The sequence below is a fragment of the Brassica napus genome, chromosome A3, assembly GCF_020379485.1.
Source record: "Brassica napus cultivar Da-Ae chromosome A3, Da-Ae, whole genome shotgun sequence".
In the NCBI taxonomy this organism is placed as follows: domain Eukaryota; kingdom Viridiplantae; phylum Streptophyta; class Magnoliopsida; order Brassicales; family Brassicaceae; genus Brassica; species Brassica napus.
Window position 1 is genome coordinate 28062106 of NC_063436.1, and position 15379 is coordinate 28077484.

Below are 15379 nucleotides of genomic sequence, written 5' to 3' on the forward strand. Positions count from 1 at the left end.
GTTTGCGTTTGACCTGTGTATATTGTTCTGGGCTTTCGTACCTTCTGTAATGGGCCTTAAAATGAATAAAACGTTTTATAAAAAAAAAAAAAATACTCGGGAAATTGGTTATCTAGAGTTTGCCAAGTACACTAACGGAAGTGACCAGGGGCGGACGCAAGACAACAGGTACGGGGGCACGTGCCCCCAACTGTTTTGAAATTTTCTTTGCTAAATACTATAGGGTTTATTGAATGCTTCCACCCTAAAACTAAATCATAAAGAAAAAAATCATTGTGCCCCCTACTAATCCTACATCCGCCCCTGGAAGTGACAACTTGCTCAACAGAATTTGGTACCAACCGGAAGAAATCTTCCCGGTCACAGGAACTCCAGAAGTCCGGGAACATGCCTTCTGGGTTCCCGTTGACGAGTACTTCTTGGATATTGCAAGCAAACTCGAGGTATGACTTAACTCACATATTTAGATTCGTTTAGTTGACAATATTTATAATTTATTTTTAGCCAAGTTACATACAGTATATATCGGCAAATATTTACAACACGTTGTAGTCCATTAAGTGGTTCCTATAGATGGCTAGATTATATCAATATAAACACTAAAACTATTTACTAATCCAACTTTATAATTCCGAAAATAAGAAAATATCAGATGTGTCCATAGAATGTACGTACATAAGTTCGAAAATGTACATATATAGATAAATACTATATAGTATTCCTTAGATTTGTCCTTATTATTATTTCTTTAGGTCAGAGATCTGTTATATTTTGTATCAATATAAAACTGACGTAAGTTCAATTATTACAATGAAATCATTGTCTTCTGTATACGTGGATATGATGATACACATTTCAAATAAAACAACAGAACACGAAGCTACCACAGTGCGTGAACACCACGTGCCTCCCTCGACCACCAAAGGTAACCATCGTTGACAAAGGAGTGAGTGCAAGCGTCTTCGTCGACAACGCCGCTTACCGGACTTTCCTCCGCTCCAAATTCAACGCCACCGCGGTGGAAATGGAAAGCGCCGCCATTGCTCTGATCTCTCACGAGCAAAACATCCCTTTTATCGTCATCCGTGCCTTGTCCGATCTCGCTGGCGGCGGCTCCGAGATCTCTAACGAGGCCGACATTTTCGGCAGCCTCGCTGCGGTAAACTCTGTGGATGTTCTTGTGAAGTTCGTTGGGTTGTTGCCTCAATACCGCGGAAGCAAGGTTCAGTCAGAATAATAACTAAGAGCATGTAACGTAAAATAAGATGTATCTGCCTTGAACTTTTCTTTTTCATGAATAAGAGAGATGTGATGTGTTCACATGACCGGATCTGAAATTTTAAAATCCATAAACATTTACTCAAAAACTTTAATGACTTCTTAAAAATAATTTATAATCTATATTTATGTATATAATTTTTAAAAAAGTTTGGAGGCCAAAATCAAATTTTCACTGGACTATTGTCAAATGTGGCCATGTATATTCTTTGGCTCAAAACAACTATAAGCCTTTTTTTTTTCTTTGAACACCATAGCATTTGTTTTATTTATATAGGGGTTTTAGGAGTTTTGATTGTATATTCATTGGTTTTATGTTGTAGTTGGTGATAACTCATGATGAGAACTAAATTACTCTCCTGTCGAGATTTGGATCTGATCAGTGGCGAATGTAGAATTTTCTTTTAATGGGGGCAAATCACATATAAATTTAAAACATGGCTGAAATATGATATTTAATTGGACTAAATAATTAAAACTTGAGGTATATTATGCAATTTAAATTTTTTTATGGGGGCACTTGCCACCTTCTTGGTGCACCTAGATTCGCCAGTGGATCTGATCCTATGAATGATAATTAATCATGGTATTAGGTAGGTGGAACACGTGACTCTTGCATTTTACGTAGCTAATCATCAATCACTCCTCAACCTTTGTTGTGTAGCTCGGGGAAAAGCATTTTAGGACTAACTAGTCCTCTTTATTGTTTGCTAGTGTTACAGAATATTTAGCAGTTGGAGCATTCTAGAAACCTACCACGCTTTCATTTTTGTTTTCATTACAATTTTTGTCTTTGAACACGCTTTAAAAAAAGTTTGAAAACATTCATAAAAGCTTATGAAATATTGTATCCTAAATTTAGAAAGCACTAAAAAAGAAATCGAACACGGAACATAATGCATGATACATTAGGGTATGTGATATTTCTATCACGGCCAGACAACTTTAAACTATACAAAACCATGTAGCCTCTCTTCTATTATATTTTAAGTTTTTATGAAACAATAATGTGATTGTTTTATACATAACTAAATAAATAGATTTCAAGCTAATTAAGAATGCTATTTTTGGTGGTCAAATCATGTTAATAGGCGTAAGCATATGCATTTACCAAAAATACTATGAACGTATAAGCAGAAGAATGTCGAATACACCGAATATATCATAATATGATTGAAATATTAACAACCAAAAGGAAGAAAACATATGTAAAAAACAACACAAGAGCCAATAGATGCTTCAGTTCATATATTATGCTATTGTTACCCACCATTGGAATCCTTAACAATAGATAATTTTTTTTTTTTTGGAATAACTAAGGACTCTAATCACAAATGTTGCTCCAATGGTGTTATCCGTTATGGAATCCTTAAAAAAAATTAATAAATTTGTAAAACATTTAAATTTAAAATTTTTATTTACTAAATGACTAAATGTAAACATACAATAATTAAACATCTCTATCATTACCAAACTTCTTCCAAATATTTTGAATCAAATCATATTTCAATTGTTCATGTATGTGCGGGTCACGAACTTGACTCCGTATGTCAAGCATAGTACAGAGATTTGACGGCTTGGAAGTATATGACATATCCACCTATGAACTTCTACTCGAGTCTTCTTCTTCAAACTCTGGTGTATCATACTAAGTGTATCCATTGCGTTCTTTTTTTTCGTGATGGAGAAAGAAAGTGATTCTTTTTTTTCCCGCACGAGAAAGACACCCCCACCCCTCGCCTATCAGTTGTTGCCACATATCGTAAGGATTAAGTCCTTAAACTCTTTATTTAAAGACCCTTTCTTAGCTAAAGAAAAAATAAAACTATTATTATACTCGGATTTGTCTAGAATTCCGCGCTAAGTTCCACTTACGTTTCTCTGTTGCGGGTGGTCTTAGCTAATTTGGTTCTTCCCCGAATTTGGGCTACTTGTTTGAAAATAAACAGGCTTTCATTGGTCTTAGATGGGCTTACATTGGGCTCTAAAATTATTATTAAATATTTTTTAACTTTAAAATTTATTTGGTTTTCAGTTTTCAGTTTCATAAACAAAGAACTTAATCTTGTTTTCCATGGCTGATCTTCAAAGGTCAATTCCTTCCATGGCCGGCCAGAGAAAGATACTGTTTTGTTTGTTTAAAAGCAATTTCATCAAATGCAGCCAAGGTTTCCCAATTCTCTGGTTATGTATCAGAACACTCGGCTTATCACCACGGTGGGCAGAGTCTTGCCAGTACGATCATCGGTATGGCCCAGGATTATGTTGGTAGCAACAACCTCAACCTGCTTCAACCTGATGGTCAATTTGGTACACGGAATATGGTAAGTATAGCTTACTTTTCAACTGTTCTTGTTTATCTATGACTATGCTTGTAATCATCTTGGTGTGTACGTTGATTGTGGCAGGGTGGAAAAGATGCAGCAAGTGCAAGATACATTTTCACTAAGCTCTCTTCAGCAACCACAGTCTTGTTTCCCAAGGATGACGATGTCCTCCTTAATTACTTGAATGCAGATGGGCGGAAGATAGAGCCAACTTGGTAATTCTTTGCCCATCTAGTACATTTGTTACTAGTTTGCCTGATATGTGAATCTTTGTTGTACATGCCCATCATTCCAACTGTGCTTGTGAATAGCTGTAAAGGAATTGGAACCGGGTGGAGTACTTTCATACCTAACTACAATCCAAGAGATATTGTTGCCAACATAAGGCGTCTACTTAATGCTGAAAGTATGGTGCCTATGGATCCACAGTACATTAATTTCAAAGGAACTATTGAGAAAACTGCGTCCAAAGATGGTGGGTTTACCAACACCATCACTGGTGTATATGAGGAGGTTGATGAAACAACTATTCGTATTACGGAGCTACCAATCAGAAGGTGGACCGATGATTACAAGAATTTCCTGGAAGCTTTGAAGACAAATAATAATACTCCCTATTTTCATGTAGAATGCCTATAGACTATAGTCAGAAACTATGATTGAATTTTTATATGTTTCTCATTAATTAATTCATTCTTCTTATCTCTGCAGAGCGTTGGGGCTTACTATGACAATACGTCTGTGAATTTTCAGCTTCAATTAAGTGAAGAAAACTTGATGATGGCCCGTCAAGAGGAGGTGGATGAAGTTGCACCAGCTAAAGGAGGGAGAAAACCATCAGCCGCGAGTAAAGTAGAGAAACCACCGGCAGCTCCGAGAAAAAGAGCACCAGCGGCGAGCAAGAAGCAGCAGCTAGTGGCAGAGGTTGTTGAGGTGTCATCGGAGAAGAAAGTGAGGAAGATGAGATCTTCACCATTCAACAAGAAGAGTAGTTTAGTGTTGGGGAGGTTGGCTAATACTAATAATGAGGAAGAAGGTGAGGAGCAGAGTGTTGAGACTGTGGCGGCTGATACTGCTTCAGCGAGGCCTAAAAGAGCAAAGAGGAAGCATATGAGGTATGTGCCGAGTGATTCGGAGAGTGAGTCTGCGAATGATTCTGAGTTTGATGAAGATGATGAATAGAGAGAACCAACTTGGTTTCCAGAACTTGTTACATGCTATCTCAAACATTAAGTTCCTTTCTCTCTTTATGTTCTGTAATGTTTTGTATTTGGATTGGTCCATGGCAGGTTGAGAATATTGATTCGCTGGCTTCCCTGAATCCGCCTACTTTGTCAAAATTGTGTTGTGTTGTTGTCTCTCTCCCTTTCTGGGAATAGAAGACGGTAAACATTTACAACTGGAAAGTTGGTGTGAGCCTTTAGTTAGTTAAAGAGCTAGTTTTCTTGTTGCTCAAGCTAGCCTTAACCCTATTTTTCATCTCAAGTTACAATGAGAAAAAAAAATCTTATATTTACTCAACTTTGCTTATTTGATTCTATGTTTCTTCATCGTTTATAAATTTGGTCTTGTATTATCCGTTTATCAATTTTGTAATATTCATATCAACATGTGTAATAACTTTCTCTCATCATGGTCAAAGGAAAGAGACATAATGACTAATGAGGTCAAAGTTGATTGTTGAATGAGACATAATGACGAATGAGGCCATGAGTAAAGTCAATCATAGTAGTCATGGAGTTTTTTTTTTTGGTAATTCAATTAACCAAATTACAAGATCAAATACTCAGTCCCAGATGTAGTCAGTCATCTAGTCATTGAACTACCATTTGAATCATCATTACTGTTGCAATCCTAAATGTCTTTTTTGACATAAATTGCAAATTACTGCCATTGACCCTGAAAATCTCATAGAACTAATCATAATTGTGACTGTGAGTGTGAGTCAAAGAAGGAATGACCATAGCTTTGACTTGACTCCATAAATTAGTCAGTAGTACTAATATGTTAAATAATTAACTTAAGGGGTTAGTTTTAAAAAGGGGACTAAAGTTGAGAGACCAAGCAAGCAATGAGATCAAATAAAACAAAAGTTTCCAGTTTTTTCCCTTCTCCGCTCGACAATCATACGACGACGCAGCAGCAGCAGCATCACGCGCCTCACATTAGCAGTCTCGTCGTGCGTACATCCGGAAGCAACGACGGAGAAGTTGACCGCCACGCTGGCACCGGAGACGTCTCCCGTGACTGGCCTTCATATGCCGCTCAGATCGTCATAAGTGAAGGCAGAACAGATAAAGACTAAAACAGAACAAGTTTGAAGCTTTTCATTCTTATTTCTTGCTTAACATTCTTTTACAACTTAGCTTGTCTATTTATATTAAAAACACAAAACCCTAGAGTTGAGCCTTGCTGTCCTTTAGGTCTTCACTTCTTCATTGGATCCTAGCAGCTGGAATCTGTTCTGCAATGCTATTGGTTGCTTTCCTCCGTACGTTGCAGGACCACTACGTTTGTCTCTTTTTTTGTTTTCGGTTTGATGTTTTGTAGCCGTTGGTTTCACTTCTCCTTGAATGGGCTTCTGGTTTGGTTCTTCTGAGCCCATCTTGGTGAAACTTGTCTCTGCCTTTAACAACTCGAAGCCCATTCCAAACTCAACCAGCTCTTCCTTCTTCTCTGTTTCAGAAACAGAACATGATGTTTCTGAAACTGTTTTCTCCTTTTGTTTCCAAGCCATTTGTGCTTTGTCTTTCCTGTCTACACGCCCCCTCAAACTTTGTGTGGGAGAAGCGACCACACCAAGTTTGAAACGTAGATCTTGAAAGCTTTGAGTTGGCAAGGACTTGGTAAATATATCGGCCAGTTGATGTACTCCCGGGATGTGATGTACTATCAGTTTGCGCAAAGCTACTTTCTCCCTTACAAAGTGAAAGTTTACCTCAAAATGCTTAGACTTCTTGTGCATAGCTGGAGTGGAAAACAGGTAAACAGCAGATAGGTTGTCGCAGAATATCTCAAGTGGAGAGGCTTGAGGAATTCCTATTTCAGTTAAGAGATTTGAGAGCCAAACTACTTCTGCTGCAGTGTCAGACAGAGTTCTGTATTCTGCTTCTGTTGAGCTTCTGGAAACTGATTGTTGCTTCTGTGCAGACCAGGAGATTAAGTTCGAACCCAAGAGAGTGCAAAATCCTCTAGTAGACCTTCTTGTTTCAGAACATCCTCCCCAATCACTGTCACTGTAGGCTTTGACAGTTGAATTTGTGTTAGAGTAGAAAGAGATTCCAAGATGTGTTGTTCCTCTGAGATATCGCAACACACGCTTCAGTAGATGAAAGTCTGTCTCTGTTGGAGCATGCATCTTTTGACAAGATATAATTGACAGCAAATTGAAGATCTGGTCTTGTTAGAGTCAAGTACTGAAGTTTTCCTGCAAGGCTTCTGAAATAGGTAGGCTGTGGGAACAATGCAGATTCATCAGGGACTCTATTCAGCTGCTGAGGTAGAGGAGTAGAGACTGGAGTGCTTCCTGACATGCCTGCAATGTGAAGCAAGTCCTCAGCGTATTTTTCCTGGTTTAAAAATAATCAATTAGAATGAAATTGAGCTTGTAAGCCTAGAAAATAATGAAAACGACCCAAATCCTTCATTTTGAACTCTTTATTCAGAGTTTCAAGAAGCTTGGTGATGAGGGAATTGTTGCTTCCGGTTAAAGCAATGTCATCGACATAGAGTAGAAGCAGGATGGTGTCTCTATTTTTCTTATAGATGAATAGAGAAGGGTCTCTTAAACTGCAGACAAAATCAAATTCTAACAGGAAATCGCTGAATCTGTTGAACCAAGCCCTTGGAGCCTGCTTTAATCCATAAATAGCTTTGTTCAGCTTGCAAACATAACCCGGTTTCTCTTGATTTATGAACCCAGGAGGTTGATGCATGTAAACAGTTTCTGTCAAGTCTCCATACAGAAATGCATGCTTGACGTCAAGTTGCCTTATATCCCATTTGTTTACAGTTGCTAGATGAAGAACAGCTCTTATCGTTGGAGATTTGACCACAGGACTGTAAGTATCCAGGTAGTCTATTCCTTCTTCTTGGTCATATCCTTTCACCACCAAACGAGATCTTAGGCATTTGACAGTTCCATCAGCATTTAGCTTGACCCTGAAGATCCATCTACAACCAAGGATGTGCATGTCGGGTTGATAAGGCACAAGCGTGAAGGTGTCAGTCTCATCGAAGGACACCATTTCTTCTGTCATCGCTCCATTCCAGCCTGAGTGTTTAAGTGCTTCAGTCACAGTTCTCGGTTCTGTTGGAGTTGAAGTTACTGTGAAGAGAACATAACGTGGATTTGGTTTAGTGATTCCCACTTTAGACCTCGTGATCATGGGATGTAGAGACGGATTTGCTGGAGCGGAAGATGAAGCTTGTATGACAGAGTCTTGTTGAACGCTCACTGGGACATTGTTGACAGTGTTGTCTGATTGAGAAGATGGATCTGAGCTGGAGACATTTCCTGCTATTCTTGAGGCTGACGAAGAGGTGAATTCTTTGAAGATATTCTGAACTCCAGTAGGTGGCAAGGTGCCAAATTGTATTGAGGAAGCTGTTTCTATGTCTGGAGTGATAGAAGGCAATAGTAGATCACTTGAGACTCTGGTTGTCGTGTTGGGTCTATTGCTCTCTAGTAGAGGAGCCACAACTGTTGGAGAGTTGTGTTGAGGCCTAGACTGAATAGGAGTGACACTTAGAGGAGAATCACTTTGATATGAAGTTGAAGCATTCTCTGATCCATTTGAGTCTTGAGGACTTGGAGTCGACTTGGAGTGGAAGAAGCCTTGCTGCCATGCGTGAATCAGAGGAGTAGAATGAAGCTGATGAAGATGGGAATAGGTAGAGGCGAAAGGATATATTTGTTCATCAAACAGAACATGTCTGTTGATGTATATCTTGCCAGTGGGAGGATGAAGACATCGGTACCCTTTGTATTTTTCATTGTAACCCAGAAAAACACATTGAAGTGATTTTGGATCAAGCTTGTTGGTGGCATAAGGTCTGAGAGATGGGTAACACGCACTGCCGAAGATCCTAAGTGCAGAGTACTCTGGTTTTCTGTTGAACAAGGCTTCATAGGGGCTCTTGTGATCAGCTAGCTTTGAGGATGGCAGAAGGTTGCCAAGGAAACATGAAGTGAAGAAGGCTTCCACCCAATATCTCTGAGGAACTTTCCCATCAAACATCATAGAAAGTCCGAGTTCAGTAATGTGTCTATGTTTTCTTTCCGCAATGCCATTTTGTTGAGGCGTATGCGGACAAGAAATCATCTGTTTGATGCCGTGATTGGAGAGGTGAGTTACAGAGTTGTTACTTATAAACTTCCCACCCCCATCACATTGAAACATAAGTATCTTCTTGTCTAGTTGTTTCTCAACTAGATTTTGCCATAAGATGAATATTTGCAAGAAGTCTGACTTCTGTCTCAGAGGATAGAACCAACTATATCGAGAGAAGTTGTCAACAAAGATAACATAGTATTTGAAGCCTTGAACAGAGTTAACTGGAGAGGGACCCCAGAGATCACAATGGATTCTCTCTAAGGGTCTACTAGACACATAAAAAGAACTAGGAAAAGGTAGTTTAGAACTTTTGCCAAGTTGACATGAATCACAAATCTTAGACATACTTTTATTGATGCTTATAGCTTGTCTTTTTGATAGAGTTTGAAGAATCTCAGCACTTGGATGACCCAATCTTCTATGCCACACTTCAGCACTAGCAGCTACTTGCCTTGCCGTGTAAAAAGCAGAAAAAGTTGAGTTTTCCAAAACATATAAATCTTTATGTCTGCTTCCTTGAGTCAGGATTTGCTTGGTTAGCTTGTCCTTAACATACACACCATCACAATCAAAGGTAAACTCACATGGGTAATCTACTGTTAGCTTTGAAACAGAAAGCAATGATTTCGCAATGTTTGGACAAACTAAAACATCTTTGAGTGAAAGGATACCTGATGTGGTTTGTAGAGGAGTAGACCCAATGTGAGATATTGGAAGGAAGTTTCCATCAGCCACCATCACATAATCAAGTCCCTGATACGGTTGAGCAGTCTGAAGATTTTGATGTGAGTTTGTAACATGCGCAGAAGCAGCAGTGTCAGGATACCATTCTGTACCGTTGTAGGATTGACCAGAGGCAGGAGGTTCATTTGAAACCTGCAACGCAGCCATAGCAGTAGGTAGATCATCACTTTGATATGATATATCAAAACGTCTGTAACACTTCATTGCATTATGACCAAAGCGACCACAAATTTGACAAGTAGGACGAGTTGAGGTGTCTCCAGGAGATGAGTTGTTGTTTGAAGAGACTTGCTGATGAAAACCACGCCCTCTTGTAGAGTAGCTTCTACCTCTACCATAGCCAAATCTTCCACTGTTTCCCCCTCTTCCACGGTACTGATTGAAGTGAGGCATCTGCTGTGTGTAGTAAGGATTTTGAGTGAAGGGTTGTTCATTTGTTGCCACATGAAAAGCTAGATGCGGAGAGACAGAGGTCTGAGAAGTTTCATATGACTTGAGGCGATCCTCAAACCCTGTGAGACGCGAGACTATATCTTCAAAGGATGGAGCTGTAGGAGAATCCATAGCACCTTCTATACTAGTCTTGATTGGCTCATACTCACGACCTAAGCCTTGAAGCGCTGCAAAGACCTTCATTTTCTCAGTGACAGGACTACCAACTGAGTGAAGTTGATCACAAGCGTCCTTGAATTCCTTTAAGTAGTCATTCATGGTCTTGTTGGCCTTGGTGACAGTTTGAAGTCAGCGTTGTAGCTCAAAAAGGCGTGAGGAAGTAACTCTGTTGAAGTGATTCCCAAGGGCGATCCAGACCTCCTGAGCTGTGTTGGAACCTAGAACAATACTGAGAATGTCTTCAGAGAGAGAACCTACTAGCCACGCTTGCACTATTTGGTCAGATCTGACCCATTGTTGGTGGTCAGGGTTTGGAACATCTCTATAGCCACCAGCTATGTTAGGAACATGTATGGAGACAAGCGGCTCTGGAGAAGCTCCATTGACAAACCCAAGAAGACCCACACCGGACAAGAACGACTCAAACTGACGCTTCCAGTGAATATAGTTACGTTCGGTGAGCTTGATAGTGACACAGTTTGAGATGTTGAGTTTAGGCTGAGAATAAAGATCTAAAGCTTCCATAGTGTTCAGAGAAGAGATACAAAGCCCAGATCTCCTAGCTGTGCTCTGATACCATGAAGGCAGAACAGATAAAGACTAAAACAGAACAAGTTTGAAGCTTTTCATTCTTATTTCTTGCTTAACATTCTTTTACAACTTAGCTTGTCTATTTATATTAAAAACACAAAACCCTAGAGTTGAGCCTTGCTGTCCTTTAGGTCTTCACTTCTTCATTGGATCCTAGCAGCTGGAATCTGTTCTGCAATGCTATTGGTTGCTTTCCTCCGTACGTTGCAGGACCACTACGTTTGTCTCTTTCTTTGTTTTCGGTTTGATGTTTTGTAGCCGTTGGTTTCACTTCTCCTTGAATGGGCTTCTGGTTTGGTTCTTCTGAGCCCATCTTGGTGAAACTTGTCTCTGCCTTTAACAACTCGAAGCCCATTCCAAACTCAACCAGCTCTTCCTTCTTCTCTGTTTCAGAAACAGAACATGATGTTTCTGAAACTGTTTTCTCCTTTTGTTTCCAAGCCATTTGTGCTTTGTCTTTCCTGTCTACAATAAGGATGACAACGGTTTGTGTCTCCTCCATCTTTATTACAATCTCCTTACGAGAAACAATGTTTGTCTGATTGGTTTGTGTCGGATTTTTTGTTTTGTGGATTTTGTTGAAATTCATGAATATATCGTGTTTGGGCGAAGTCATGGGGGTTGTTGTTCTGTCTTGTGGCTAGTGTAATAAGAATCTCATTTGCTATTATTGATTATGTAGCTAATAGTTCAGTTACATAATACATTAAGCTACTCTTTAGATTAAATACTGCTAGAGATTCATAACAACATTCACTTTTCTCTTGTTTGGTGAAAGAGTCTTGAGACTATAGTTGATCCAGTCTCCTTCTGCTGACTGTTTTTTTTTTGTTGTGTAGGACATAGAACTCGTGCAAGTTCCACCTCACCACCCCATCGTCCATATGAAGATCACCGGCACGGCTCTGATCTTAATCATTCAGGTGCGCCGCCGCCTCCTCGTGGGCGTGAGTTCAGCGGCATAAGGGAATCTTCTGGGAGATACATAGACTATTCACCACCACGCCATGTTAGAAGTGGAGCTGGTGGTCGTCGTTTTGGTACTGTCTAGATCCATTGTAAGTTTATCTTTGGCTTTTTCTGCTCTATATGTGACCTCTGCAGAAATTTCTAGATTTCAGATGCAGAAACTTGAACTTTGCGAGGCGAGAAGTGTGTTACAAGTGCAATAGGCATCGCTATGCACGTGTCAATAGTCCGCCACCACCTCCCATGAATCTTTCTCCAAGAAGAAACTTCAACGGCTACAGGTCTTCTCCTCCAAGTGGCTACCCTAGAGACTACCCTCCACCAAGACTTGACCATCCCACATGGAAAGATGGGTTACTCAGACCTTGACTACCCTCCTAACAGAAGAATAGTATCTGACTGGGTTCATCCTCAGCCACTCCTAAAACCTCACTTTGAGAGACGACCACCTCTCAGTCCACCCCGGGGGAGAAGATGGAAACGACATTCAAGAGAGAGGAGCAGATCCCCGCCATTGAGAGACGGTCCACCACCACATCAAATAAGAGGAGGTCCACCACCGCTTAGAGATTACCGCCGTGACAGTTACTTCGATAAGTGTGGCGACAGAGACATGATATGAAACTCTTACTAATGCAAATCGTCGGATCATCGTATCTAACATTAACCGTACGATCAGACTCCCATGAGAATCTAACCGTCCAATATAATCTCTAGAAAAATTGAAATTTGAAAATATGTTTAGAGAAGAGGGAGGAGAGAGCCTGTGGAAGACGAAGAAGAAGAAGAAGAAGAAACTCCACAAATCAGCTCAGAGATCACACTCAGAAAACCTAGATCCGTATCCCCCCCGACGGAGCGCGAAGTTTTTCAGATGGGTAACGCCGGCGGAGGAGGTAAACTCCCGCCAAAAAATGACGGTGGGTTTGGTGCCCCAGCGAGGGATCCAGCAAGGCAACTCGATGAACATTCACGGCCTAAACCGGCTCCTACCGTCGTCACTTCCTCGCTTCGTCCGGTGGCGACGTCACAATCACAAATCCTCAAATCCAATCAGGCTTCCGTAAGTCTAGTGTCTGAAAAAAAAAATTCAAACTTTTGGTTTGGGATGATGACAAATGGTTTAAATCTTCAACCTTTTGAACTGGTTTGTGAAACTAGTTTGATTGTTTCTGTCCATAGTTTTTAAATTTTAAACTTTTTTTTTTGGCAGAAGGCCTATTGTGGAAGGTAGAGATGGGACTCCTCAAAAGAAGAAGCATTGTAACTGTAAACACTCTCGCTGCTTGAAACTGTAAACCTTCCCACTCATCTTAGCATTTATCAAAACTTGTTATGTTGTTGTCTATTTGTGAACCATCCCTTCTTAGTTCCAAGAGGATTGTTCTAGCTATTGAACCTCCATAAACTTACACTTTGCTATTATCTTGTCAGGTACTGTGAATGCTTTGCTTCCGGAACATATTGTGACGGTTGTAACTGTATCAATTGTTTCAATAACGTTGACAATGAACCTGCAAGACGAGACGCTGTTGAAGCAACTCTGGAGCGGAATCCAAATGCCTTCAGGCCGAAAATCGCTAGCAGTCCACATGGTGTGAGAGATAAAAGGGTTAGTAGTTTAAGTTAAGGATCATAAATGTTACTGATAAAAGGTGTTGTGAGATGCTTAAACTGTTGATTTTTTCCTTTTTGCAGGAGGAGATGGTGTTGTTAGGGAAACATAACAAAGGATGCAACTGCAAGAAATCAGGATGCCTTAAGAAGTATTGTGAGTGCTTTCAAGCGAATATTCTTTGCTCCGAGAACTGCAAATGCTTAGATTGCAAAAACTTTGACGGAAGTGAGGAGAGACGAGCTCTTTTTCACGGTGAACATGCCAACAACATGGCTTATCTCCAACAAGCAGCAAATGCGGCCATTACTGGCGCTGTTGGCTCCTCAGGCTTTGCTCCTTATCCAGCTCCTAAGAGAAGGAAAGGAGGCCAAGATATTTCCTTCAGCCATGCGACCAAAGATACATCTTCAGCAACTGGTTCATCAAAGTTTGTATATAGGTGTGTTTCACAAGTTATATTGTTGATACAAAGAGCTGCATCACACTGACTTGTATGTTGTATTTCTTTTAAAGGTCTCTCTTAGCAGATGTAATCCAACCGCAAGATGTGAAAGCGCTTTGTTCTGTTTTGGTTGCTGTAGCCGGAGAAGCAGCAAAGACATTAACAGGTGAGACTTTGAGTAAAAAAACTCTGTATTGATGTGGTTTTTTACTCTATGTGTATTGTTTCATTGATCTTTCTTTGAATTTTACCTATTAGATAAAAGAAATGAAAACCGGGTTGAAGATCAAACCGAAACTTCTTTAGCCTCTTCTGCACAAGAAAACTCACAAGGTGATGTCGAGATGGCTGAACCTGATGGAAACCAAGCTGATAAGTCTAGAGGAAAGCCGCTATCTCCAGCAACTTTGGCTTTGATGTGTGATGATGAAGAAGACACTATGTTCATGGTAGCAGCATCTGAACCTAATGGTTCAGTAGATCCTGGTGGCTGCAGAACAAACTCACAGGGGCAGTCACAGAACTACGCAGAGCTGGAGAGAGTGGTGTTAACCAAGCTCAGAGATTGCCTTAGTCGTCTTATTTCTTACGCAGAATTTAAAGGTACTGTTGTAGTGTTGTTTCTTGTGCTTCACACAACTCATTGAAGCAACTTTTCTTCTCTAAAGTCAGTTAAGTGTGTTGGTTTTTGCAGAATCAAAGTGTTCATATTTAGCAAGAAGGCATATACAGTCACCCCCAGCAGCAACCGATACTGTGAAAATGGAGAATGGGATACAACAAGTACCACCAATTGTGAATGGAGCTTCACGAGCCACTACTCAACCTACAGTCAACAAACCGCAGCTGTTTCAGCCGATGCAGACCACAACAAATACCTCAAGCACTCATCATCCTCATAAACCTCCAGCTTTACCGGAGAAGAAAGACCCTCTGAATCAATAAAGTACTAGCTGATAGAAACTTAATTATTCATTCAAAAAAAAAAGAAGATATAAACTTAATTACAATTGTTTATTAATATTTATTTTATTTTGTGTAGTCTTATATTTTCTAATATTTTAGTTAAGACTTTATTTATGAGTTATTGATTTGTGATATTTTAATCTACTTGATTTTGCAAAATATTCAACTACGCTACGATATTTTTATAAAATTCTAATTTTATTTTAATTTGGTTTAATGTGTTATCGTTTGTCTGGTTATTTATTTTGTTATGTAGGTTGTGTTAGCCTAAATAGTCTATTTACTCTACTTTTATTTTGGGTGATTTATATTTTCAAAAACGTCTTATTGGTGTTCTAAGGTTTTGAATAAGCAAGCAACATATAAATAAATTATATAAATCATATTCTAGTTGTTAAGTTGTTTTCTTTGTTTAATTTTTTAATATTTCTGAGAGCAACATCAATACTATTAAAACAGGAACATGCCCCATTGATAATAGTTGAGTCCAAAAAAA

The 15379-nt window shown here is 39.6% G+C and overlaps 2 protein-coding genes and 1 pseudogene across 2 annotated transcripts; all 3 read left to right on the top strand.

Annotated features, from left to right (window-relative positions):
* Positions 1-61: 61 nt before the first annotated feature.
* Positions 62-1341, top strand: LOC106384654 (5'-methylthioadenosine/S-adenosylhomocysteine nucleosidase-like). Its single transcript, XM_048777086.1, has 3 exons — positions 62-140; positions 310-443; positions 872-1341. The coding sequence occupies exons 1-3, from the start codon at positions 62-64 to the stop codon at positions 1235-1237; spliced, it is 579 nt and encodes a 192-aa protein (XP_048633043.1). The 3' UTR covers positions 1238-1341.
* A 10161-nt stretch (positions 1342-11502) lies between these two features.
* On the top strand, positions 11503-12226 carry LOC111214721 (histidine-rich glycoprotein-like). Its single transcript, XM_048777087.1, has 3 exons — positions 11503-11527; positions 11728-11897; positions 11993-12226. Exons 1-3 carry the CDS (start codon positions 11503-11505, stop codon positions 12224-12226), a joined length of 429 nt encoding a protein of 142 aa, XP_048633044.1.
* LOC106453869 lies at positions 11668-15087 on the top strand (annotated as a pseudogene).
* Positions 15088-15379: the final 292 nt, after the last annotated feature.